General features: G+C 42.9%; 1 protein-coding gene across 1 annotated transcript in view; it reads left to right on the top strand.

Moving 5' to 3' along the window:
* DNAAF5 (dynein axonemal assembly factor 5) overlaps window positions 1–27,829 on the top strand; it is a 1,078,404-nt gene that overhangs the window by 236,442 nt on the left and 814,133 nt on the right. The window contains exon 4 of the mRNA XM_044089685.1: window positions 4,046–4,164. Coding sequence (XP_043945620.1) covers window positions 4,046–4,164 — 119 coding nt within the window. The remainder of the gene's footprint in view (window positions 1–4,045; window positions 4,165–27,829) is intronic.

The raw sequence follows: 27,829 nt of genomic DNA, 5'->3' as shown, positions 1-27,829 counted from the left end.
CTATGAAGGCCAATTTACATATCAACATTCTAATGATGAAAGCAGTGTCTTTACCATTGCAAACCTTTCAGACTACTCTTCCTTTGTAAACATTTGCAATTCAGTCAGATAATATGCAGTGGTTTGGTACATCAGCAAGCAGGAAGGACCAAATCTTAACACCCTTTGACGAGAAGCACTCAGAGCTTGACAGTGGACGATTTCTCCCAATCAGTTTACAGTAGCAGACAAATTGAGCAGTTTAATCTTCTTTCTTATGAGTGACCTCTCTATCCAAACATGATGAAAAGGATCTCTTCATCAAGGGGGCCAGCCTTCCTGCAGCCTCTTGCCTCATGTTTGAACTACAAGTGCAGCAACTACCTTGCTCTGACCCCCCCCCCCTGGAAGTCACTGATGGATCCTATTTTATACACTTGGTCCCCGGGATTTCTATATGCTTTCCTCTGCTTCCCCTTAATTTCAAAGTTCTACAGAAAGCAATTCAATTGAGGAGCAAATTAATCATCATTACTCCTAATTGGTCACTACGGATATGGTGGTCCCCTTTTTTCTTTGCATTATCTGATGTGAAAACCATGAACTTTGGACCCAGCTGCAGACCTTCTGTCTCATCCAGATAGTTTGACTTAAGTGAACATTCTGAACTCCAACCCAACAGCTTGATTCCCCCAGTACCGGTCATTGCCAGACAGATGAATCTTTCTTCCCCATTTCATCATGAGCCATCCACATGTAAACGCTTCACTAGCAAGAGGAAGAAATTTCACCTTTTGGACTTCAGAAGGTGACACTGACTCCTTGGATCCTATTGACAAAATGCAAGACCTTTTAGCCTTAATTTTCAACACTGGAGCTACTCCTTCAGTTACTTAAGTTCAGCTAGCATGGCTCTTTCTGGAGTGGTTCTCTTATTAAGACTTCCTCATAAGGATCATACCTCACCTTTGAATCTTTGTTTTGATTTTATGGGCATTTGTACGGCCACCCTGCTGACCTGTTTCTAAATGGGAGTTCAGCCAAAATACACAGAAATAATGTCAAGAATATAAAATGTAATCCACATAAAGCACTTTTCGTCTGGGTAGGTACTCAGACTTCTTCAGATAAATTCATACAAAGCCCTCCCGTTAATTAAATAATACATCTTCAAATCTTGTGCTTAAATCTCCCAATCGAATAGATATAATAGTCTACAAATTACTTAAGGTACAGCCCTACCTCTTAGCACAGCCTCTATAAAAATAACTTGTATTAAAAAACATTGGTTACTACATACATATGAATCAAGTCTCTGTAGGTATCCAATTAAACCTAGTATATACATAAATATATAACTGTAAAAATATGTTCACTTCTTACGAGAAAACTTGATTCAAATGTATCCAGTAACCATTGTTACCAATGTTGGGAGATTTAAGCACATGATTTGATGATGTATTATTTAATTAATGGGAGGGCTTTGTATGAATTTATCTGAAGAAGTCTGAGTACCTACCCAAACAAAAAGCGCTTTATGTGGATTAAATTTTATATTCTTGACATTATTTCTGTGTATTTTGTCCATTTTCCTTGCCAGAATTTCTTGTTTTTCCACTGGTTTGTTTGCCTAAGTGTTTCTCATGCTAAATGAGAGTTACAAAACCTTGGTCCCAGGAATAAGTTATTTCTTAGTGGCGATGGCTTCTCCCAGAGGAATTCCAAAATAACAAGCCTTATTATGTAAACCTTCATTGCTCTTTTCAGAGAGAGAAAGTCTCTCTAAAGATTTACCCTTCCTTTATTCTTAAGATGATGTTACACACCAATGTAAATTATACAATTAGTTTGCTAGTCTTTTTTCCTATCCTTTCAAATAAAAGTAAATCCTGTTTATATTTATTAGACGTTCACAGACAATTATATTTTTATCTGTATACAACAAGGTTATCTTAGCCAGATGGCTCTAAATTATATTTCATTTGTCTAACACAGAAACAAATTGATTTGCCTGTTCCTTTCAAAAGCTCTTTCTATGAAAGCCGTGGCTACTTCCGTAGTTTTAATCTTCAGCTTCTATGGCTGATTTATGTGCAGCAGCAACTTGAGCTACTCCACACACCTTTACCATCTCTTTCAAATTGAATTTGGTCTGCAGTTGAAAAGACCCACATGGTGGAATGGTGTTCATAAGTATGCTTCATGAATCTTCAAAAGATCAAAGATAGCTGTGGACTTTGTCCCATCAGTCAAGAATAAATGGAGATTGACAACATCAAATAAGAAAGTTATGTACTTACCATAACGTTCCATCTATGTTGTCCATCTTCATTTGTCCTTGACTTCCCTTCCTCCTTCCCCCCGCCCTAGCAGTAGTTTTCCTGGAATGGTCAATATGAAGACCTTATTACTGTTTATCTGTAAATGTTCCAGATATAGCATCTATGAAGGCATTATGTTTATGTCATTCTGTTTTTCTGCAAACTCGATCTGAGGTAACTAGGAGAGAGGGATTGTGGGTAGGGCTTAAGCTCGAGAGTTTTTGGTCATCGTGCACTGTAGAAATGGCCAAGTGGGTTCCGATGTTTAGAACTGAGCCTATCAGTCAAGAATAAATGAAGATTGACATTAGATCCGTCAAGGATAAATGAAGAATGACAACATCAGATAAGTCAAGGATAAATGAAGATGGACAACACAGCTGGAACGTTATGGTAAGTACATAACTTCTTTTTTTATTGTTACGTGATCTGAAGTAGTTAATTGATGCATGATGAAGCCTTCAATTAAATGCACATGTTCCTGTGAAATGTACAGTGCAATGAAAAAGTATTTGCCCTTGATTTCCTATTTTTTTTACATGTTTGTCACACTTAAATGTTTCAGATCATCAAACAAATTTAAATATTAGACAAAGATAACCCAAGTAAACACAAAATGCAGTTTTTAAGTGATTTTATTTATTAAGGAAAAAAAACTATCTACTAAAATAGAAAACTGTGTGTTTGTGTGTGTGTGTGTGTGTGTGTGTGTGTGTGTGTGTGTGTGTGTGTGTGTGTGTGTGTGTGTGTGTGTGAGACAGAGGGACATTGAGCAGTGAATGCAACTCTTTTAAAATATATACGTACCTCTCGTCCTCTTAACTCAAGAAATCTGCATAAAGCCTAAAATAATGGGAGAATGAAGACATAAAATAGGGACAGATTTTAAGTAAAAATTAGAAAGTTGCTATAGTAACATGATTTGTATTGACATGCATTCTCTGATGGATATAAAGCCCATACCTCTCACCTGTAACTGATTTTCAAGGACACCCCTGATTTTAACTCAAATTTTAGCTCTGCCTCCCTTAACCCCTCCTAAAACTGGGGACATTTGGAGACAAGGTGATGAATTACACTTAAAAGACAATGACAGTAAATAGATTTGCAGACTTTTTATTTAAAAAATGTATATTAATTCACATTCTTATTTTTGTCAGTGTCTCATATTAATGGTTGTTGTTGTTTGTCTTTCGGCTTTTTCCTGGTAAGGGGTCGCCACAGCGGAACTCCGGTCTGCTAATGATTGGCAGTAGATTTTTACGAAATGCCGAGGTGCCAGCTCGACGCCCAGCCTTCAACAAAGGCATGCCCATATACACATGCATGTCTTTCGAACGCTACCCAACCGCGGGGAAGACATGCAAACTCCACACAGAAGGCCCTCCCAAGTAAAGAATCGAACGGGAGAACCTCTTGCTGTGAGGTAACAACACTACCGCAGTACCACCGTGGCATACTAGTGTCTCATATTAATGGTGATATTTTAAAAGTGACCCTGGATTTGTACCTGATTTGTTGAGAGCTATGATAAAAGTCTGAAACTTGTGTAACTCATTGAGTGATTTCAACACCCAATAATTTTCCAGCATCTACTATAGCAAGTTTGAAACAGTAGGCGGAGGAACTGTTTTACATCAAAAGTCTACTACAGCAAGTTTGAAACAGTAGGCAGAGGAAATGAGCACTTCTAGTTATTTTCTACAGCCTAGAGTAATAATAATTGAATGCTTTGTATCTTACAGGGACTCAGCAGTCAGCTATTGGAAAGCTGTAGGTGAAAAATGGCAGAAGGAGAATGAAGAAGACTTGAAGGATAAGCTAGATTTCAGTGGTGTCCCTCCTGCCCTATACCCAGTAGGTGGTAAGTACTTAATTGCTTGGAGTTTGAAGATTGGACTTACTGTACAAGTTATGTGAGATTTCCTGTTAAGTATTTCTTTTGAAAATGTAATAGAAAATGCCAGAAAAAATACATTTGTTGGCAGCATCAGATAATATATTTTTATTTCTTAGCCAATCAGACGTATTAAAGAGTGTTGATTAATAAGCTGAAAGATCATTTTCACTTCTATGGGATTTATAATAATTTCTTGTAGCAGTGCATTTGTAATTGGTTAACGTTTAGATATTGGAATAAATAGGTACAGTGTGAAATATTAAATTAATTTCAGTTGTCAAATGGTATCCTCTGCAGATTTTCCTTTATCAATGAAGTGTTTTTGTGTATCTCAAACCTTGGAGATAGGGATATGATAAAACAAATCTTAAATATCTTGCAGATACATACAAGCATAGTATAGTTCATAAAGTATGCATGTTGGGGTTTTTGTATGTTGCCTTCTTGGTGGACCCTTGGGTTGTTCCTTTGCTAGTTTTCCAGAAGACATTCCTGTCGTTTTATTTTATTTCATATTTATTTATGATTTATTAACAAGTGTGATTAATTGACCCGACAAGACCTGGTTTAGTTATTTTCTGGGTGCAGGGCACAAAATAAACAGGTCCAGTCAGTGTGGTGCACAGCAAAGTGGTACATTTAGAAAGTTCAGAGAGTAAAACAAAACTACAAGCTTTATAAACAGTTACACAAAGTCAACAAGCATGTTAGGTAAAAAAAAGTGATTACATAGGCATTCTTGGATTAAACACTGATTATATTCTCATTTTTTGGATCAACAAAATAACACAAGGTGTGTAATGCTATTATCAGCAGTACAGCATTTGACTTAAAGCAGGTAATTTATTATTTTTATTTAGAAGAGGAAGTAATATACTACTTAGCGTAGGGAGGTTGGTGGAAGGAATAGGCATATGGTGGAGGAGGGAGTTTGGTGGAAGGAATAAGCGGATGGTGGAAGGATAAGTTTACTGAATGACTGTGAATTTATTAAAACTGTGCTATTCAACTCCTGCAGGAGTTCGCTAGAATTATCACTGTTCCCGAGGGAAGGTTTGAGTTCAACTTTAAGTGCATGAATCCAAACACTATACTAAAGTAATGAATAGATAGACAAAAACATGAGTGACAATAAATTACAAGAAACAAGTGTAAAAAAAAACAATTTTGATAAATTAGTAAGACAACAGCAACAGAAAGCTGTTAAGACTGTTTATATACTAATGAGTAAAACTGATAGCAGTTTAAATAATTGGGCTTTAAGGGAACTCGTAGAACTGGTCAGAGTTGGGTACCCTCTTTACTAGCCAGGTTATAAAGATGTGACCCCAGTACACAAATGAATGTGTCCTAGAAGATTTAAGTCATGTTGTTAAATTCCTAACAACTGGGTGCTGGAGCTGAGAAACTAAGATGACCAGTAGTAGCTCAGGAAGTTCTGCAGTCAAAGGGGATGGGCATCCAAAGCAAGAACAGCAGGATAAACCAGGTCCAGAGCATTATAGATAACATGCTGCCCGATAGGAAGCCACTGATCAGAACAAGTGTAATGCAGTGGCATCTGGAGATTCCAGTAAGTAGCCAGGCAGTAGAATTTTGCACAAGTAGCAAGTGGTTCAGTTCTGAGTTTGGAAGCACCAGGAACAGGGCATTTCAGTAGTCTAGCTGAGAGGAGACAAGAACATGCACCACTGCAAAGAGGCTGGCATATCTTGAGATGAGCTTAATGAGAGTAGTGTTGCTATTTTGGAATCAGGAAGATTTGACAACCTTGGAAATCTGGTCCTCAAGTGTCAGCTTGTTGTCAGTGGTCACCCACAAATCACACCCCTTTAACAGGACCGGTAGTTTTTTTTCTTTATTAAATAGTACTGGGAAAAAAAACAAGAGCTAATGTGTCCCTGAGGATGGAACGAATAACCATGGGAGCAGTGCATATAATGGTGAAAACTTTAAGCTGATTTTCAACCATCCAAAAATGGATGCATTCCAAATCCTTAGAAATTTGTTTAAGAACTGACACAGGTTCCTGGGAGAATGACCAGAGCATGCACCAGTTAAATGGTTAAATAAAAGTTCAAATTAATCCACAAAAGGGACTATCAAAATTACTGTACAGTTGCATGTTATCAGGTTGACAGTGGTAATGCAGATCTTTCAGTCACATATCATTTCCCAAAGGAAGCATCTCAACACTAAAGGGCCAAGTGATGAACCCGGAGGGACCCCATAATCAAGACATTAGGGGACAGAGGAATTAAACCCTGAGACCACTCTCTTATGTTCACTTGAATAGGTGGGAAACAAAGCAGTCCTAAACAACACCAGATTTTCCACAGTAATGTTTAAGATGATCCAACAAGACTGAATAGTCCAGTGTATCAAATATTGATGAGAGATCAGAAAGGACAAGAACATAGTAGTGGCATCGATCCCTGACTAAAAGGAGGTTGTTAAGACTCTAATCAAAGCCATCTTAGCAGTGTGTCTGGCATGACACCCAGGTTGAAAAGGTATTTTGATGTAATCTTTCAAGTAACAATCCGGGGTATGTTCTAAAATATTATTTCTCTTATTCTGCCAATGTTTCATATTAATAGTATGTGATACTCTACTTTCTCAAGAACTGTAATCACAAGGAGAAAGGTTGACTTTACGCAAGTCATCATGATCAAAACCCATCTTTGAGGACTCCATTCCTGACAAGGAGAAGGCTGATCAGGTAAAGGACTGGGCCCAAAACCTCTAGAGAAGTCAAAACAAGACTAGTAGAATGAGCACCTTTGGATGTACCCTTCAGTTGGCAGAATGCTTAAAGATGGGTATAGTAGCAATCTGGTCTAGATACTGCTGTATCACAACATCAACGGAAGGAGACTTAATTTTTTTTCTCCTGTGAAATGCTTCAGAATAGTATCAGTAGATGAAAAAAACTTGAATGCTGCTGAAGTTAAGCAAACAGTGTTATACTAGCAAATGTTAAGTCTTACGATTGTACAAAATATGTAGCTGGAAAAATGGATAACACACCTGACAAAGATAAAAGCAGAAATCACAGTATTGGAGGATAACAAAAAACAACAGTAATACTGTTACTGCTAGAACCAGTAGTACTTCCACCATTACTAACCCCCTCCCAACTGAACTACATCTAAAGCACACTATCACAGTCATCTGGTAAGCAAATATGTGGCATTTGATAAGCAAGAATATAAAAAGCTCGTCAAACAAATACAGCTTTAATCAGCTGTCTTACAGTGCTAGTTGCCAGTCTGCTGTAATGTTGCACAAGCTCAGGAAGGCTCCTGAGTGAGAATGATTCCTAACATTTAGGACCAATATGGAAAAGGATTCTTCCATATTATGCAATGTGTCATCTAAGAGTGATGTCCTTTTTGGCTTGCTTTTTAAAATTGCAGCCAAGGCTTTCGGTTAGTCTGCCAGTAAGAAAGAGCAATTTTATGTTTTAGGAGTTTGAATAGGAAGGATGCCATTAAAAGATTTTTCTTTTCTTTAACTGGCAGCCATTGTACTTTCTATAAGATTACACAGTAGTATGAGGAGGAGGGTCAATAAAAAGTTAGTGTACAGATTTTTTAGAAGATGCTTGAAATGAATGATGTTAAGTTGTCTATCTCGCCTTCATTCTTGCTGGATGGGTTCGGAGCCGACCTCGGCTCCAACTCGGCCACTCTAAAGCTCGAGAGTTGGTTCCACCGGCTCGAGGCTCCCCTTATATCCCACAATACTAGGCATGAATTACCTCAGATGTCGTTTGCCGCTACAGCGATCGATGTGTTTGGTTTCTACCGGCTTCTTGGTGAGTAACTTTGGATTAAAGTTAGTATACTTAAACCCCTTTAATTTTAATTTTAACACTTGTTTCCCTTAGTTTAGTGGAATTTCCCCCCCTTTCTCTCTAAAATCCCATTTTTTCCACAAGAACTTATAAGTTCTTCCCTCGGGCCTTTAGGCCTTCTTTCTTCCATCCCCTAGTGGTGTGTGTGTGTTTTTTCTCATAATTTAAAACTTGGTAGTTTGTTTTATTTTTGAGTTTAAAATAGGATAGGGTGTAATCAGTGTGTTTGACTGGGTGTGTGTGATTACACTTTTTCTAAAATGTCTAAAGACTCAAAGGTCTCAGGCTTCAAGAAGTGTGACTCGTGCTGTCAGAAAATGTCTCTGACAGACGGTCACACTTCTTGTGTCTACTGCCTGTTAAGAAGGATGGACAAGGGGGATTAGAGACATCTTTATTCAGGAAAGCATGCTGGAAAAATAACTTGCTGCAATATGACAGCATGCACCCAAGATTCATTTTAAAAAAAATATAGTAAAGAGTCAATATGTAAGGGTAGATAGAATATGTCAAGATTTTAATGTTAGGAATCATGAATTTGACATATTAGAAAAAATGTTTCAGGAGAGGAAATATAACCCAGATATGGTCAGAAATATTAAAGATTCGTTCTTACAAGAGAAAGATATATGTAGGGGTCAAAAGCACTCTAGTCATTCTGATATAGGAAGGACTGGAATTTTTCATCTAGAAGTAATTATATAAACTCTTCAAAAATAAATTCAGACCATGTTAGATGTATTATTACATATACAAGTGATAATAAATATATAACAGATGTTATTTCAAAGAATTGGCCCATTCTGACAACAAATGAAGATATTAAACAATTGGTTGGAGTAAGACCGAATTTTGTATACAAGAATTCAAAGAATTTGAAACGGATACTATGTGATGAAAAACTGCACAGATCATTGACATCCTATAATCCATCCATGAATAACACTAGAGGAACCCACTCTTGTGGGAAGTGTAGTTCATGTGAGTGGATATCTAAGGAAAAGACATTCTTCCACTCTGAGTTATTATTCAACTTTGAATTTAAGTGTACTGCAAATTGTGAGGATAGCAATATTATTTACCTGGCCACCTGTGAGTCATGCCCGGCCTTTTATATAGGCATGACCACAAGGAGGCTCAGGGATAGGATACAAGAACATATTTATGCTATTAAAAAAGCTGACAAAAAGAATGCTTTGGCCAAACATATTATAGACTACCCAGAACACAAGTTTCTGTTTAGAGTACTACAAAAGAAAGAAATGAATACTAGAAAAGGTGATAACTTTAATGACCTTGAGAACTTAGAATTAAATTCGATCTTTAAATTTAGAGCTCAAAGTCCTCCAGGTTTGAATATATATGTGAGTATTAGATCACACTTGAAAAGACGAAAGTATTAATACAAAATGAAATATTTGTCTATTGTATATGGTCCCCCTTTTTTATTATTCAGCTTTTATTCCTGTATTCAACATCACATTTCATATTGTATGAAGAACTCTTTTGCATGAATTTATGAGAATATGTATTTATTTATTTATTTATTTATTTATTCATTTTTATTATTATATTTTTACAGATTATAGTTTAGCACATATTTATATAAAAATGCATCTTTATATAGAATTGTTATGAGTTATTTCAGTATAGAGGCTGTGAATGGAATGATGGCGTTTAATATTTAATTATTTACATTTCTTTCTATTGATATGTATATAGGCTACAATATAACATATATATATATTCTTAGATTAGTAATTTATAGGGGGCAGTTATATGCATTTACTAAACTCTTTTTAAGTTTTGTGTGTATATATAGGTTTTACATAATATGGAGCTTATTTATTTATTAGATTTTAGAGATAGCTGTATTAATTACTAGAATGATGTATTTAATGGCCGTATAAATAGCAAACACTCTCTTTTTTATAAGCCTGGCACTTTAACTTGAATTTTCCAAAAAATATGTAGCTAATTGTTTTCAGGCTACACCCTGCCATAATTAATTGAAAGAGTGAATAACCATCAGTATAGGTTAATTAATTCCTAATTTCAATAATGCTTGTAGATATAAAGAATGTGTTTTTACTATTGTTCATTGAATCTGAAGAAGCGTGCCTTTGTGGATGCACGCGAAAGCGCTCATTCTGTTATTTTAAATAAAGAAGATTTTGTTACGTGGTGGTGCCCTCCAGTTTGTACTACACACTTCTTGTGTCTACTGCCTGGAGCCTTTGCACCTGCAGGACTCCTGTGCTGTATGCCACGGCTTCAGCCCCAGGGTCCTGCAGGAAAGAAAAAACAAACTGATTCTGAGAGGTTTACTCAAGCCTGAGGGTTCCCTTACTGTCTCTTCGGGAAAGCCCTCCAAGGCTTCTAGGTCCTCGGCTCCAGCTACTGAGCCGAGACCTAAGGCTACGAAACCTCCGTCTACATCGGCTCCGGCTGGAGCCGATGAGTCTCAGTCTACAGTTTCTGTGGTTTCCTCGGCTCCGGCTGGAGCCGAGGTATTACAAATTCCTGTGTCGGTTCCGACCAGACCTTCGGAACCGACATCTAGAAAGAGGTCTAGGTCACCATCCCTTGGCTCCGTTCATTCGGCTCCAGCATCTCCTCTGCTGTCTGAACGGAGCCATAGATCTCACTCCTCTAGGTCATCGAGGCTGTCGGACCATGACCTTCAGAGGGTAGTGAGTCGACTTCTTAAGTCCGAGGCACTGGCCCAAATGCTTCAGAGCCCGACTCATCAGTCGATGCCTGCCCCTGTCCCTCATTATGTTCCTCCTCTGACTCCGTTGAGCTCGGAGCCGGGGCGTTTCGGAACCGAGACTGTGGTAGCGTCGGAGCCGATACAATTGTCTTCGGCTCCATCGTCGGCTCCGATTTCTTCCTTAGAAGAATCTCGGCGCCGGACTTCCATCGTCGGCCCCGAGGGTGAGTGGCATCGACCCTTGTCCGACCCGCTCTCCCTCGGGCTTCGGCGCTGGTGAGTTCGGCTCTGACATCGGCCGCGGAGTCATCACTGTCGGTGCCGAGGGAGGTTTTTAGCTTTTCGGAGCGGGAACCTCTGGCTCTGCCTGACAGGGGTGCGTTTGAGGTCATGTGGAGTGTGTTAGAACCTGGTTCTACTCCACAGTCGGCTCCGTCTGCCCCTCCCTCTTCGGTGCCTCAGGTCAAGTCGACTCACTCCCTCATCCCGGACCGCAGAGGGCCAGCTCCTCAGGGATCCCCTGTGCGGATCTCATCCTCTTCGAGGCCTCTCCTGATTTGGCAGAAGAGCCCCCTCGGAAGAGAAAGTGTAAGAGGAAACACATAGACTCACCTGAGTCCGTCACCTCTGACACAGATTTAGAGGATTCCGAGGGTTCCCCCGTTCCCCTTCTGAAGATGTCTCATTTGCAGACATTCTAGAAATCCTTAAGCAGAGGGGAAATTGGCCAGCCCTCAACCCTTCGGAGGATGAATCTGTGTACCTTGAGGCGTTTGGCTCTCGCCCTTCCACCTCCTGGGTGTCTCCCCCCTTTGACCCCCTCATGCAGGTGGTAGCAAAAAAGGCATGGACGGCTCCTGATTCAGTGGACCCCACTCCCAGGAGACCCTCAAAATTCATTACAGCACCAGCAGATAAACAGTTTCTGACAAAAGGAGTTTCTGTGGATGCTATGGTGGTTGCTGCTGCCACTAAGAAGGAACTAGCTGATCCTTCAGTGCCTGTCCATCCACCTAACAAGGAATCTAGGTCCATGGACAGGTACGGGAAGTGGATGTTCTCGTCAGCGACCTTTGCAATGCATTCGCTGAACTACCTATGCCATTTTACTCGTCTTCAAAGGGACTTGATCAAAGAAGCGAGTGACATGTTGAAGGATCCTACGGCTGCGGGTTTTCAAGACAAGATGAACACTCAGCTGGCTACCCTGAACTCCATAGCTAACTCCTCCATGCGCCTCCTCTCTTATGTGGCTGATGGAGCGAGCAGGGCCGCAGGGACAGGTGTGGCCTTACGTAGGCATGCCTGGATGCGGCTATGCAACTTTGCGGACCCCTTTAAAACGTCATTCACTAATTCCCCATTTGATGGATCATCTCTTTTTGGTCCTCAAGTGAAAGAAACCTTGACTAGGTGCGAGACAGATGGCAAGACTCTTTCTGCCGTCGGAGTCCGTATTTCTACTCCTTCTAGGCCTTACCCCAAAGGCCAGAAAAGTGGGAAAATGTGGTTCCGCAAACAATCTCAAGGGACTTCGCCTGGCGACAGAGTCGGTTCCCGCCAGAGGCAGAGGGGAACAACAATGGTAGACGTCGCCCTAGAGGCAGGGGGGGTCCGCAGAACCAGGGCAATCGAGAAGCCTTCTCTGATAAGCCCTTTCAGCATCCCTGAGGTGTTGCCCGACTGCCCACCTTCGGAGGCAGTCGAGGGAAGATTGTCACTGTACGCAGAAGCCTGGCTATCCCTGACTCAAGACAAATGGGTACAGTCCATCATTTCCGAAGGCTATTCCATTCCCTTTCTTTGCATTCCAAACCAATCAAAAAAATCCCTTCCAGATGTTCCACCCGCTCAAAGGGATCTTGCAGCTTTGGAAATTTCAAAGCTGCTTGCAAAAAGAGCAATTCAGCCAGTTCCAGCAGACCAGCAAGGATCCGGAATCTACTCAAGGTTCTTTTTAGTTCCAAAGAAAACAGGGGACTGGAGACCAATTTTGGATCTCAGTATCTTGAACAAGTCAGTCAAGAAAACAAGATTTCGGATGGTCACGCTGCAATCCATCCTTCCCCTATTGGGAAAAGGAAACTGGATGTGCTCTACAGACCTTCAGGATGCGTACTATCACATAAAAATGAACAGACGCTCCAGAAGATTCCTCCGCTTCAGGCTGGGAACCAGTCATTTTCAATTCAGGGCCCTGCCCTTTGGTCTCACCACTGCCCCCGGTGTTTACCAAATGCATGGCAGTGGTAGCTTCTCACCTGAGACGTCAAGGATTCCAGGTGTTTCCATATTTGGACGACTGGCTCCTCACAGCTCCCACCAAGCATCTTCTTCTATTGGCCAGGGACTACACCTTTAGCATTTGTCAAAATTTAGGCATTTCAATAAATTGCGAAAAGTCTGTTTTGTCGCCTTGTCGTACTATTACCTTCATAGGCGCAAATCTAGACACAGTCAACATGTCTGCGAGACTAACAGATCAGAGAATAACAGACATACACAAACTGGTCTCGCTCCTCTTCAGCAGCAACAGAATCAAAGCCAGGTTAGTTCTGAAAGTGTTGGGGATTATGGCGGCTGCCATACCTCTACTTCCATTAGCCAGATTCCACATGAGAATCCTTCAATGGATGCTCTTCACGCAATGATCATACCAGCAACTTCCGATGTCCCACACCATCATGATTACGCAAACATGCAGAAATCATCTTCTGTGGTGGATGTCTTCCCCTCAGCTCTTATTGGGAAGGCCCTTTGTCCCTTCCTCCGTTGCTACTCTGACAACGGACGCCTCCCTGATCGGGGGGGGGCATTATCAGGGCAGAACTGTCCAGGGCACATGGCAACCAGACGAATGCCACTTGCACATAAATGTTCTAGAGATGAGAGCAGTGCTTTTAGCGTTGCAAGCCCTTCAAGACTCTCTTCCCTTGGGAACGATAGCAATTAAGACGGACAATATGTCTGTAGTGTGGTATATCAACAAACAAGGCGGAACCAGGTCCTACCCCCTGTGTCGAGAAGCACTCAGACTGTGGCAATGGGCGATTTCTTCTCAGCGGTTTCTGATAGCAACGCACATCCCCGGGAAGTCCAATCAAATCGCGGACAAGTTGAGCAGAGCTATCCTCATGCCTCACGAGTGGTCTCTGAAAGACTGTTGTGAGAGAAATTTTTCTCAAGTGGGGTCAGCCTTGCTGCGACCTTTTTGCTACTCCCCAAAACAGCAAGTGCAGAGATTTTTTCACCCTATTCCCTTTACCAGGCCAGCCCAGCAGAGACGCTCTAGTCCAAGTTTGGCCCCGGGGACTTCTGTATGCATTTCCTCCCTTCCCACTAATCTCTCAAGTGATACAGAAAGCTATCGCTCAGAAGGCCTCGTTGATCCTCATTGCTGCTTACTGGCCTCGACAGGTTTGGTTCCCCTTTCTACATCATTTTCTGTTGGAGCGACCTTGGCATCTGGACCTAGTTCCAGATCTTTTGATCCATCAGTCGGGTCAATTTCATCGCTCCCTTCCCTCTCTGAACCTCACTGCTTGGATGTTCTTCATCTCACATTGCTGCAGTCCTTACACTTGGGTAGTCCGCTGTCCTCGGTCGGCCCGAATATCAAAGTATAAGGCTGACGTTGGTCAAGGCGCATTTGACTGACATCAGGACGTCAGGGTACAAATGCGCATGACCGACGTCATATCCTCAGTCTTTTTTGCCGCATGGTCCGATGCAGAAGCAGCATTGCAAGTGCCGGTTGGCGTTCTGAGATTTTTCGATTTGAGTTTCAGACCGAGTTCAAAGTTGGCTAAGTACCCGTTGGGAATATTTTAGTTTTTCTTGCTTCAGTGATTTACGGATGTCAGAAAAAGTCAATAATTGCATTTCTTGTGGGAAACAGATACGCATAGAGATTATCATACTTTGTGTATTCCTTGCTTAGGGCCTGAGCACGACGTTGTTGGCTGTCGCCTTGTGCTAGATTTAATAAACGCACTATAAAGAGAAGGTTGGATTGTGCAAGGTTAGTCTTTGGGAAGCGGTGCAATTATAAAATGCCGCCGGATGCTCCGCCCGCTTCTTCAAAGAAGCGCAAGGACAAAGCAGTTAAGCCTAGGCTAGAAGAACCGTCTGTACGGACGCCGGTTCTTTAGAGGTGTCGGTGGAGCCAGTGGCTCCACCGGAGGTTTCTTTGTGTTCCCAGGGTGAGACTTTATTATTGCAAGATGTGGCCTCTCAGGAGGCAAGTCAGGCTGAGGGGCTTCTCAGGTTACTATACTCCCTCCCTTCCTAGGGTGGCTAGGCCCTCTCCTTCTGTTTCAAGGGCTTCTCCCAGGGGCAGGCCAGGTTTAGCTTCAGTTGGTGTTACCCTAGCTCTTCGGGAACTGTGCCCAAGAAGCATATGCTAAAAATGGCAGAAGATTTGATTACTTTGATTAGGGTTCTATGCCCTCCTGATAAGAGACCTAGGATGGAGCCTGAGCTGGGGGTTTTGAGCAGGCTTCAGATGTTTCAGAGTCTTGGCTGAAGACTTGCAGGAGTACTCTCCTTATTCTGATTCTGATGTGGATGATTCTACTCCTTCTGCTTCTCCTCCTGAGGATTTTTCTTTTTCAGAAACTCTTCATTCCATGAGGGAGCATTTTAAGTGGGAAGGTCAAGACTTCTCTGATTCCAGGAAAAGGCTTAGGGAATTTTGTTTTACCCCAGCATAGGCCTTTGGCTATACCTCCTGTTTTGGATGTGGTGGAAGATGTTTTTTCAGAGGCTTCTCTTAATCCTGATTCTTTGCCTCCTGCTCCTGTTAAGCCGGATAGGTATTACAAGGTGCCTGAAGCTCATAAGTATCTTTTTAAGAGTCCTAGGGCAGACCCAGAAACTGTTAGCCAGGGGCCTAAAGGTGTTAAGGCTTCTGTTGTAAAGAATCCGGTTCCTGCAGACAAAGAGGCTAGGGCCTTGGATAGATGGGGAAAGAAAGTTTATACTTCTTCCACTCTTGCTATGAGGGCTTTGAATTGCCAGTTTCACATGTTGAAATACCAAAACTATCTCCTTTCACAATTGAAGTCTAAGGTTGATGCTCTGGCAGTAGGTATTGATTGTAAAGAGTTGCAAGATTTAGTACATGTTTCTGAACAGGTGGGTAAGCATTCTTTGCAATGTGGTTTTGATGCTGTACAGGCCTCGTCTAGGGTGGCTGCCACTGGGTCAGTTCTTCGCAGGCACGCCTGGCTAAGGGATCAAAATTTGTCTGAACATGTTAAAACAAGGATTTTAGATGCTCCTTTACAATCTGACGTGTTGTTTGGTCCTCCTGTTGAGGCAGTTTTAAAGAAAATGGAAGACAAGGCTAAGTCTATGCAGACTGTTAAAGATTTTTTGCAGCTCCAGCCTCCAAAGTTTAGTAGAAATTGGCCTACTAAGGGGTGGACGTATCCTTCTTATGATTCCCAGTCTAGGGGTAGATCTAGAGGTGGTAGGGGCAGAGCTCAAGGCTCTTTCAGGCCTAGAACAGGGAGTTCTCCTGCACAGTCTTCGGGTGAGGGCAGGGGTCAGTCCTTTCGTAAACAGACCCAATGACCTACCTTTTCAGCTGCCAGAGCCTTCTCGTCTGGCAGCACCTTTGGGAGGAAGGTTGGCACTTTTCAAAGAAAATTGGAGTTTAATTACCCAAGACAGATGGGTATTGGATATCATACACCACGGTTACAGGTTTTATTTCCATACCTTGCCTCCTTTCAAAGGCATGCCAGACATTCCTCCTCAACAAAGAATAGAGGCTCACAAGCAAGTTTCTCTGTTACTCCAAATAGGGGCCATACAGCCGGTTCCTATGCCAGAAGTGGGCCTAGGATTTTATTCTCACCTGTTCCTAGTACCAAAGAAGGGGAACACGTGGAGACCAATTTTGGATTTATCTACCCTCAACACTTATCTGGACATTCCCAAGTTCAAAATGTTGACGTTACAGCAGCTTTTACCTCTGCTGGGCAAAGATCATTGGATGGTAACTTTGGATCTCAAGGAGGCTTACCTTCATGTTCCTATCAGACTAAGTTGCAGGAAGTATCTGCGTTTTCGAGCTGGGACTTCTCACTATCAGTTCTCTGCATTGCCCTTTGGCTTATCTACTGCCCAGAGTGTTCACGAAAGTTCTGGCTCCAGTGATAGCTTTCTTCAGGCTAAAAGGAATACAGATCTATCCTTATTTGGACGACTGCCTGATTCTGGCTCAAGGAAGGAAGAGCTTCTTCATCATTTGGAATATGTGATAGCAGTGCTAAGATGCCTGGGGTATTCTGTGAACGAAATAAAGTCCAGTCTAGTACCCTCTCAGGACATGTGCTTTCTGGGTGTGAGACTGAATACAGCATCCCAGATGGCCTTTTTAACCCCGGACAAACAAAAGAGTCTATCCCTTTACTTCCATCAGCTATCTCATCAGTCCGGGCTGACTGCAAGGACAGTCCTTCAAGCCTTAGGGTTCATGGCATCTTGTATTCTGGTGCTTCCCAATGCCAAACTGCATATGAGGAAGCTGCAATGGTATCTCAAAAATGTATGGACACAGCACTGCCAGGATCTAGACACTGTCATTCAAATAATACCTTGCATTCAAAAGGAATTTTTGTGGTGGGCTCAGGAATGTCACCTAAACAAGGGACTCTCTGTGACCCGGCCAGATGGGAGTCAGATTTTAACGACAGATGCCTCAGACAAAGCTTGGGGAGCTCATCTAAATAGAAAGTGGATGCAAGACAAGTGGCCTGCCAGACTACAACATCTACATATCAACCTGAAGGAGATGTTAGCAGTCCAGTTTGCATTAATAGCTTTCAAGGATTTACTTCTTCCAGGGCAGGTGTTGATTCTAACAGACAACACAACTGTCATGTGGTACAAGCAAGGGGGAACGCATTCTTATCCTCTATGCAGGCAAGCAATGATTTTGTGGGAGACTGCTCTCAGTTTACAGCTCAATCTTCAGGCAAGGTTTCTGCCAGGAGCACAGAACTCCTTAGCAGATGTGTTGAGCAGACGAATTATGGATCCCCACGAGTAGAAATTGGATCCTCATGTATTTCAGAAATTGACAGTGTCATGGGGAACTCCAGACATAGATCTGTTCGCTTCTCCACTAAACCATCAGCTGCCAAAGTTTTGCACAAAAAGGTTTCATCCCACAGCTTGGAAAGTGGACGCTCTTTCTTTCAATTGGAGCAATCTTCATGTGTATGCCTTTCCTCCTCTGCCTCTCCTCCCAAAGGTACTTCTAAAGGCCAGACAGGACAAGCCAAGGATGATTTTAATAGCTCCAGATTGGCCTCGACAGCACTGGTACCCATTACTGAGAAGTCTGGTACGGAAGCCTCCATGGCCTTTGCCTTGATTCCACACCTGTTGTCACAGGAGGACAGCCATTTGCTGAATGTCAAACTTCACTCTCTTCACCTAACGGCCTGGCATATTCTGTTTTGAACCATAGAGGGTCTCAACTTCCACAACAAGTTTTGAATGTGATTTTGGAAGCTAGACGGCCTAGTACAAGGAAAGTGTATGCAGATAAATGGAAGAGATTTTTATTTTGGAGTGCAGCAAAAGATTTTGATGTTTCTGAGCCTAATTTGAGTGTGGCTCTTCAATATCTTACTGAGTTACTGGACAAAGGTTTGTCTTTCTCTTCTATTAAGGTTCATGCTGCAGCAATTTCGCTCACTATGATTGTGTCCCACCATTGTTTTCTCATCCTTTGTTCAAGCAATTTCTTAGAGGGGCAAAGAATATAAGACCCCACGAAGAGCTCCTACTCCTGCTTGGGATCTCAATTTTGTGTTGGAGAAACTCACTCTACAACCTTTTGAGCCTGCAGCTACTTCTGAGTTGAAATATTTATCATGGAAGACTGCTTTTTGTTGGCAATTACCTCTGCAAGAAGGGTTTCTGAATTGCAGGCCCTTATGGCGGTTGAGCCTTTCTTGATTTTCCATAAGGATAGGGTATCATTACTTACTAATCCTTCCTTTATGCCTAAGGTGGTTTCTAGTGTGGCTTTAAACCAAACTATTCATTTGCCTACTTTTTATGCAAATCCCCAAAATAAAGGGGAAAAGATTTTGCACACTTTAGATGTACACAGGCAGTTGCGTTATTATTTGGACAGAACTAAAGGGTTCAGGCAGTCTCAGCAGTTGTTTGTTTCTTTTGCTTTGAGTTCTCAGGGCAAGCCTGTGTCAAAACAAACTATTTCTAAGTGGATTGGGTTTTGCATTGCTTTCTGTTATTCCCATCATGGCAAGGAGATTCCAGCTGGGATTAGGCCTCATTCCACTAGGGCTACTGCCACATCAACAGCTTTTTGAGGGAGTGGCAACCAAGGATATTTTGGAGGCTGCTACTTGGAGTTCAGTGCATACTTTCTCTAGGCATTATCACCTGCCACTTTACTCTAAATCCAGGGCTGGTTTTGCCACTGCTGTTTTGCAGGGCATTTTGGCAGCTCCTGCTTCCTTGTAGTTAGCCATCCTCCCTTTCCTCTGCTTTGGGATTCTACCCAAGTGTAAGGACTGCAGCAATGTGAGATGAAGAACATAGTACAGTTTTGTACCTACCATAAATGTAGATGTTCAAGATCCACATTGCTGCAGTCCAATTCTCCTCCCTCCTTCCCTCTGTAGTTAGAGGCGGTTGTGTGGGTTGGGTTGTACATATTGTGTATATTGTATATATTGTACATATAGTTAGTGCACGGGTGGTTGGTTGGTTGTTTGCTGTCTTTTGGTTTTGACCTTTATTTTTAGGGTCTTCTGACATCTGGGGCAAGAAAAGACTGAGGATATGACGTGGGTCATGCGCATTTTTACCCTGACGTCCTGTTGTGAGTCAAATGCGCCTTGACCGACGCCAGCCTTATACTTTGATATTCGGGCCGACCGAGGACAGCGGACTACCCAAGTGTAAGGACTGCAGCAATGTGGATCTTCGAACATCTACATTTATGGTAGGTACAAAACTGTACTTTCCTCCAATTCCAACTTTAGCCAGGCTTCCTCAAATATCTCACTCTGTCCGAGATATTTTGATAGCTTCCCATAATCTTCCACTCGAAGGATTTATTTGAGTAAGTGGAAACGTTTCGCCTATTGGGCTCAAGGAAGGGACATAGATCCTTTCACTGCTTCCATCCAAATGGTCCTTGATTTTCTAGCTGAACTCTTCCATGCAGGTTCATCTCCTTCTACTCTTAAAGTTCAATTGGCAGCTATTTCTAACTTTCATGTGGGCATTTCAGAGTCTGCCCTAATGTCCCACAAGCTTTGCAAAGCCTTTTTGAAAGGAGTTTTTCTACTCAGACCTCCTATAAGAAATCCTCCTCCTCCTTGGGACCTAAATTTAGTTCTTAGTTCTTTGATTCTTTCCCCTTTCGAACCTGCAGCCTCCTGTTCTTTAAAATTGCTATCATGGAAGACACTCTTTCTGGTAGCTATTACCTCAGCTAGAAGAGTTTCAGAACTTCATGCACTCAGCTGTCGACCTCCTTATCTGTTATTCCATAAGGACAGGGTATCTTCTGAACCAACCCGTCTTTTTACCTAAGATAGCCTCGGCGTCTAACCTAAATCAAAGCATTGACCTTCCTGTGTTTTTTCCAGAATATTCTAACAGGTCTGAACAAAAATTGCATTGGCTAGATGTTTATCGTCTGTTAAGGTACTACTTGGATAGAACCAAACAATTCAGAAAATCTGACCAGCTGTTTGTCTCTTATGCAGAAGGCAGAAAGGGACTTTCAGTTTCAAAGGTATCATTATCTAGATGGCTAACATCCCTGATTTCCCTTGTTTATGAAATTAGACACCAAAAGCTGCCTAACAAACCTAAAGCCCATTCTACCAGAGCTTTGGCTACTTCTATAGCCTTCCAAGACAGACTGCCTATTGACACCATTTGTGCAGCGGCTACTTGGGCTACTCCTCACACTTTCATTTCTCATTATAAGTTGGATTTAGCTTCTAGGCATAGAGCTAACTTTGGTTCCACTGTTCTCAAGAGTCTGTTCCGTTAGGCCACCCGGGACAAGGTGCTAGGGACGTGGTCCCATCCAGCAAGAATGAAGGCGAGATAGACAACTTAACATATAGAAGTTATGTTCTTACCATAACGTTCCATGTTAGTTGTCTTCTTCTCGCCTTCTTTCTTGCGTCCCCCCCCCTCCTTCCCCCTGGCCTGGACAGACCTAGAGGAGTTTGATTGTGACCTCTCTTTCTACCACCTCTTTGCTATAGGTATATGCTCTGCTGTGCATATTTTCCTAGATCAGGCTTTAGGTCACCTTTCCTCTTCCCCTTTGTTTATAGAGGTGGATTCTCTTTTTCCAGTTTTTCTGGTTATATTATTAGCTGGGCCTAGCTCACAAACGAGATCTGAGGTAATTCACGCCTAGCATTGTGGGATATAAGGGGAGCCTCGAGCCGGTGGAACCAACTCTCGAGCTTTAGAGTGGCCGAGTCGGAGCCGAGGTCGGCTTCGAACCCATCCAGCAAGAAAGAAGGCGAGAAGAAGACAACTAACATGGAACGTTATGGTAAGAACATAACTTCTATTTTTTTTTTTTTTTTTTTAAAGAAAACAACAGATGAAGGCAAAATTCATATTGGGCTAGTAGCTACCTCTTTGTTTGTGTCTTAGACCTTCTGAAGGAGGAAAGTGTGAGATCATGCAGGCTCAAAAACATCTTATTTATTGATTTTGCTTTTAATTTATGTAGTATGTTACTCTTATGTAGGAGATTAGTATGGCAAATTTTCCAGATGTTTTAAGAATAAGGTGGTTTGTAAGAAGATGGCCTCCATATTCTTTGATGTACTGGTTGTGAAGAACTGATTTGAGTAGTTCTGTTTTTCCTCAAAAGATCATTGTTTTGGTCTTACTAGAGTTCAAAATTAGTCTTTTATTGAAAATGCAGGTTGAAAGATGACTGATGTTTTGTTGGGAAAGAGGAATGGAGAGCAGTGGTAGAGGAAGGAAGAGCAGGGGAGTTTTCATTAATGAAGGAGGACAGAGGACCAGAATCAGCCTTTGTGGTATGTTTGGGATAGAGGAGTTGAGAGATGAGACTGGAATCCCTATTTTTTAATGAAAATGCATCTGTAAAGAAGGAAGTTGGAGAGCCTTTCTTTGGCTTTAATGAGGAGCATATATATGGTTGACCAGTTGAAAGCCTTATTGGGGTTTGAAAAACAGCCCTGGGTTGTTTGCCCTTATTGATAAGAATATCATCTTTGAAGGTTTGGCATGCCATGATGGTGCTTGATTTGATGTTGTCATCTTCATTTTCATTAATTTGTGGGTCTTGGTTCTGACCCTGAAAACCGACCAGCTGCTCTCCAAGCTTGAGATTCCAGACTTGAGCTCCTCCATTCCACCCATAATAGCCCACTGCCCCACACTACCTCAGATCTCGTTTGCTATGCATTTGTTCAGCAGCGAGGTTCCTGGGCTCTGAGTTCCTCCACAATTTTTTCAAGTTGTGATTGTTAAATTCAAATTTTTTTTTACTATCCTCTTCTTCCACGTCCCTACTCTGTCTTTCCTGACCTGCAAGCAGTTTCTTTTGCCTTTCGTTCCTGTTTTTAAACAGGATTTTCTTGTGCCATAATTTTCTTTCTATCTTTCTTGTAAAAAAAAAAAAACTCTCTTCCTTTGCCTATCTTCTCCTCTTTGGTTTTCTTATGGTTGACCAGAAACCGCTTGGTTTCAAGAAATGCACTTCCTGTGTGTATAACATCCCACTGTCTGATGCCCACTGGGAGTGTGTTTACTGCCTTGGGCCTGCACACCTGGAGACCCACTGTGAGGTGTGCAAAGGATTCCACCCTAGGGCCGTGGTGGATAGGTCTGTATTAAATAAACAAAATGTACTTACCTCGAACACCTGTTCATTGACACGAAAATGGTGAAATTCACTTCTGCAAATGATGAAAACTTTCCTAGGGTAAGGAAGTAATTGGCCAACACCACAACTTTGCCCCTTTCCCCACTGTAGTGTGATCTCGGAGTTGGTATATATAATTGGGGGGGGGGTGGAGGGATGAAGCCCCCCACTTCGTTGGTTTGATTTAGTGCAATGTGTGTTGTGATGTTATGGTGGACAGGTGACTTACCCTAGCAAAATTTTTGATGTTTGCTGAAGTGTGTTTTGCTGTTCTGGTGTTAATGAATAGGTGTTCGAGTTTAGTACATTTCGATTATTTAATATAGACCCTTGGTGGATAGGAGGAGCAAGCTTATCCTTAAGGGCTTGCTCCATCCATCCTCCTGTTCTGGCATCCCCTCCACTTCGGGGGCTCAACCCCCCTCCAAAAAGTCCTGAGAGAGAAGGAAGTGCTCTCTCACAAGGTCCTCATCTGAGCCAACCAAGAAGACTATGAGAGTCTCGACACCAACTGACTCTGACTCAGGGTTTTCGGCTCCTATTTTCTCACCTCCATCCCAATCTTCCTCCATGGCTTCAGGGCTGAGTGCTACTTCTGCAGCTGTCCTAACATCTGTTTCAGCCCCAAGTTAGGTGCTAACCAGACTGTCTAGGAGGTCTCCCTCCCATTTGCCCAGGAGATCTCTGAGACCCCCCCCTCTTCCGCTTCCTCCAGGTCTTCCCGACACATTTCCTCCAAGAACATGGGCAGACTGATAAGCCAGTTCCTCGAGGCCCAGATCCAGATGGGGCTTGTGTCTGCTCAGTCCACATTTGGATCCATGAGGGTTTCCCTTTTCTGACCAGTCGTTCCTTCTCTGACCTGTCCTTTGGTGTCAGAGCTGATTGAGATTCCTTTGTCTCCTCTGACTCTTTCCTCAATGAGCTTGGCCCCAACCACGTCAGTTCTGAGTGTGTCTCAGACACGCTGCTTTGAGGTTTCTTCTGGGGGGGGGGGTTGACATCTACTCTGAAGGTTTCGGAGCTGTCACTCCCCTCTGGACATCGGCCTTTGACAGTTCTGTCCTGACTTCACCTTCAGAGTGAGAGGCTCAGGCCTCCCCGGGAGGTGTCTGCTTCAATGGCTTTGACCCCGAAGGGACTGCTTTCGGAGGGTTAGAGCCCTTCTGCTTTTGCGGTGGTGGAGAGGGTTCTCTCCCACCCTAGGAGAGCCTTGGTGCACCGCCTCAGAACCTCTCCATCCCTGTTCTGGTGCCTGAGGCTTCAAGTCTGCTGCATGGACAGCTGGGCCCAGAAAGCCTCCAAAACCTCTATTCTGCAGATCCCTGAGAGTCTTCCAACACCACCCTGGAGTGTCTCACCAAGGAGGTCTCCCTGGAAGAGGTTTGTAAGAGGAGGAACATGGATTCCCCTGAGGAATCCTTCACCACTGACACCAATTTCAAGGAAGGAGAAGTGTCTCCCAGTTCACCACCCAACAAAGTCTCCTTTGGAGACATTTTAGAGATTCTGAGCCAGAGCATTGGCTTGTCTACCCAAAACCCTTCCCTGGAAGAATCGTTTCTGTGGGAGGCTTTCGGGTCCAGCCCATCTACTACCTGGGTGTCTCCCCGTCCAGACCCACTAATTGAGGTAGTGTTGACTAGGGCTTGGAAGGAGACTGATACAGTAGATCCGATCCCCAGGTGGGCAGACAAGATTCTGAGTGCCCCTTTGTTGAAGGCTTTTTTAGACCAAGGGTATCTTGGTAGATGTTATTGTCACGGCAGCTACCAAGAAGGAGCTCACACAAGAGAGCTCTTCTGTCCACCATCTCAACAGAGAGTAGCGAGCGCTAGACAGATTTGGGAAAAGAGTTTATGCCTCTTCCACGTTTACTTTGAGGGTATTAAACTAGCTATTGCTTTTCATGAGGCTACAAAAGGATCTGGTGAAGGAACTTTCTTCCTCGTCCTCTGGGTGCATGTCTGGAGAGGAGCAGAAGACCTTTTCCTCCAGACTGGCCACCTTCCAGTCACTGGTTAATGCATCCATGAGGCTGATATCTGACGCTGCAGAGGGTACTTCAAGGGCAGCCAGTTCCACCATTGCCATAAGGCACCATGCTTGGCTGAGGCTGTATGATTTTGTGGAGCCCTTCAAACAGACAATTATCAGCGCCCCCTTTGATGGCTCCACCTTGTTTGAGCCTGAAGTTTTTGACATACTCTCCCACAGCGAAAAGGAAGGAAAGACCCTGTCTGCCGTCTGGATCCATTTTGTCTACCCCACAAAGGTCTTTTTCTGAGAGCCAGTGTGGGAGTAAAAAGATGTGGTTTCGTAAGTTGCAGGGTCCTTTTCAAGACACTCCAGGAGATTTTCCCCCAGGGGCAGAGGGGAGAACAACCAGAATGGAAGACGCTGCATATATGGTCGAGGGAGTCCACAAAACAAAGGGTCATGAGAAACTTTCTCAGACCGATCCTTTCAGCGCTCCTCAATGGTTGCCTGGCTACCTTCCTCTGGAGGCAGTTGGGGGCACTTCTCCCTGCACCTAGCTACCTTGGGAGGTCATCACAAATGATCACTGGGTGCTAAGGATCATATCCAGAGGATACTACATTCCCCTTTTAGCAACTTCCAAACAAAGAAAATGCCTCTCAGATGTTCCACCCAGTCAGAGGGAGGATGTGGTCTTAGAAATCGAAAAACTACTAAGCAAAAGAGTCATCGAAAATCCCCCCCAATCAAGTCAGAGCAAGTGTTTACTCCAGGTTCTTTTTAGTGCCCAAAAAAACAGGGGACTATGGCTGATTCTGAACTTGACCACCTTGAATAAGTCTGTGAAGCAAGCGAAGTTCATTATAGTCAGTCCATCTTACCTCTTATGAAGATGAACAATTGGATACGCTACCTGAAGGATATGTGCTACCACATAAAGATGGACAAATGCTCCAGGCAGTATCTACGTTTCAGACTGGGAGCCAGTCACTGCTAGTTCAGATCACTCCCGTTTGGCCTCACCACAGCCCCCAGGGTATTCACCAAATGTTTGGCAGTGATGGCATGCACCTCAGGCTCAACGGTTTCCAGACTTTCCCTTATCTGAACAACTGGCTTCTGCCTGGGTCAACCAAGCATCTACTGATCCAGCCCAGTGATTATCTTTTACATCTGACCCCTCTCCTAGGAATCACAATCAACATTCAGAAATTTCAGCTGCAACCAGTTCAGATTATAGATGTTATTGGGATGCTTCTGGATGCAAGAGTATCACAAGTCATTCTAACTATGTGAGGATTACGAATTTAAGATGTCAGTTCAGACAGACTCTGGCCATCCTGACTCCTCCAGCCAGCTTGATTCTCAGAGAGCTGGGCTGTATGGCGGCCACTATAACTCTTCTACCTACTGCATGCCTACACATGCATATCCTGCGATAGATGTTAGTGGTCCAGTGGTCTCTTCACAGGAATCCCTTGAGTTTCCCCATCAAACTCTCCCAACTATGCAAAGATTCTCTGCTTTGGTGGCTTCACTCCACAGACATTTCTCAAAGTCGGCCATTTATCCTTGCTCCTGCAAACACCACTGTGACCACAGATGCCTCCCAGATGGGGTGGGTGGGCATTATCTTGGTAAAACGGTTCAAGGCACGTGGACACCCCAGGAGACCAACTTGCATATCAGCGTACTGGAGATGAGGGCAGTTCTTCTAGTATTGCAACATCTTTACAGCTTTCTACCTCCAGGGACTATAGCGATACACACAGACGATATGTCCGTGGTGGGGTACATCAACAAACGGGAGGAACCAGGTCCTACCCCTATGTCGGGTATCAGTGAGGGTGTGGCAGTGGGTGATCTCTACCAACCCCTTTCTGAAAGCAATGCACATTCTAGGAGATTTTAACATATTATTGGACAGGCTCAGCCAAGTGTTACTCATGCCTCACCGGTGGTCTTTAAATTCATCCATGGCAAAATTGATCTTTCAGAAATGGAGTCAACCTTGGTGCAATCTGTTTGTGTCCCTTCAACAACAAATTTAGCAGGTATTTTGCCTTGATTCCTCCTCAGGGACAGTCACCCAGAGATGCTCTTGTCCATGCTTGTTCTTCCGGTCTTCTCTACACCTTCCCTCCTCTACCATTAATTCCCTAGTTTTTACAGAAGGCTCTCAGGTTGAAAAACAAGGCAATCCTCATTACTCCCTTCTGGCCTGACAAATCTGGTTCACCTTTCTTTGCTGTCACCTGATATGCCTTCCTTTGAGGTTGAAGCCGATTCCGGAATTCTTTCCCAACCGTCAGGGCATCCCCACCCAGACCTTCAGGGTTTGAAGCTAACCACATGGTTTCTGCAATTCCAGTCATGGCAAGATGTCCCAAGCTTTCTTCCCCTGTCCAAAAAATTCCAATTTCAGACCTTAGGTCTTCAACCTGCAGGATTTATAAAAGTAAATGGAAAAGGTTCTCTACCAGGTGGTCTGAAGACTGGAATGGGGAAGGGGGGGGAGGGATGGTTAATGAAAATGAAGATGGACAACACAGATGGAATGTTAAGAATGTAAGACATAACTTCTTTTTCTGTCAAAAAACATGTTGATGTGTAGCAGGGTGTTCTGTTTTTGTATGCTGGTGCAGGCTTGGGCATGATCAAGTTTTCTTGAGGATTTGTTTAATTAAAGAAGTAAGTATGGGTCTAAAATCTTCAGTTACGTTAGGCTCCAAGGATTTAGACTAAGGATGGATAATAACCATTTTTTCAAGATAGTTTTAGGGAACAGGCTAAATGTGTGGGGCAAGGGTAGTATTGTGTTTTGTACCCATTGATATACCACAAAAGATATCCATCAGATCGTTGTGTCTTCTGCATGAGATTATTTCATTTAGAACTAAGACCTTGAATGAAATAATTCCTGTAAAGTGGAATAGTGGAAAGAGTTTGACTGAGTTATTGATGAGGACTGCTGGGGAATGGAGGAAGAAACATTAAGTAGCAATTTGGAAACTCCGTATGGAAGCCATATGCAAAGGCCAGTCCAGTAGATGTTTGGAGTGTGTTTGAATGGGGGAAAAGATTTATTAAATATTTGGACAGCTCAACTCCCAGAGCTGCAGGGGATCGTATAACTGATTTCTCTTTG

Source organism: Protopterus annectens, chromosome 12.part0 (genome assembly GCF_019279795.1).
Source record: "Protopterus annectens isolate FY-2018-M chromosome 12.part0, PAN1.0, whole genome shotgun sequence".
Taxonomy (NCBI): domain Eukaryota; kingdom Metazoa; phylum Chordata; order Ceratodontiformes; family Protopteridae; genus Protopterus; species Protopterus annectens.
This window is presented reverse-complemented; position numbering and strand designations above follow the sequence as displayed.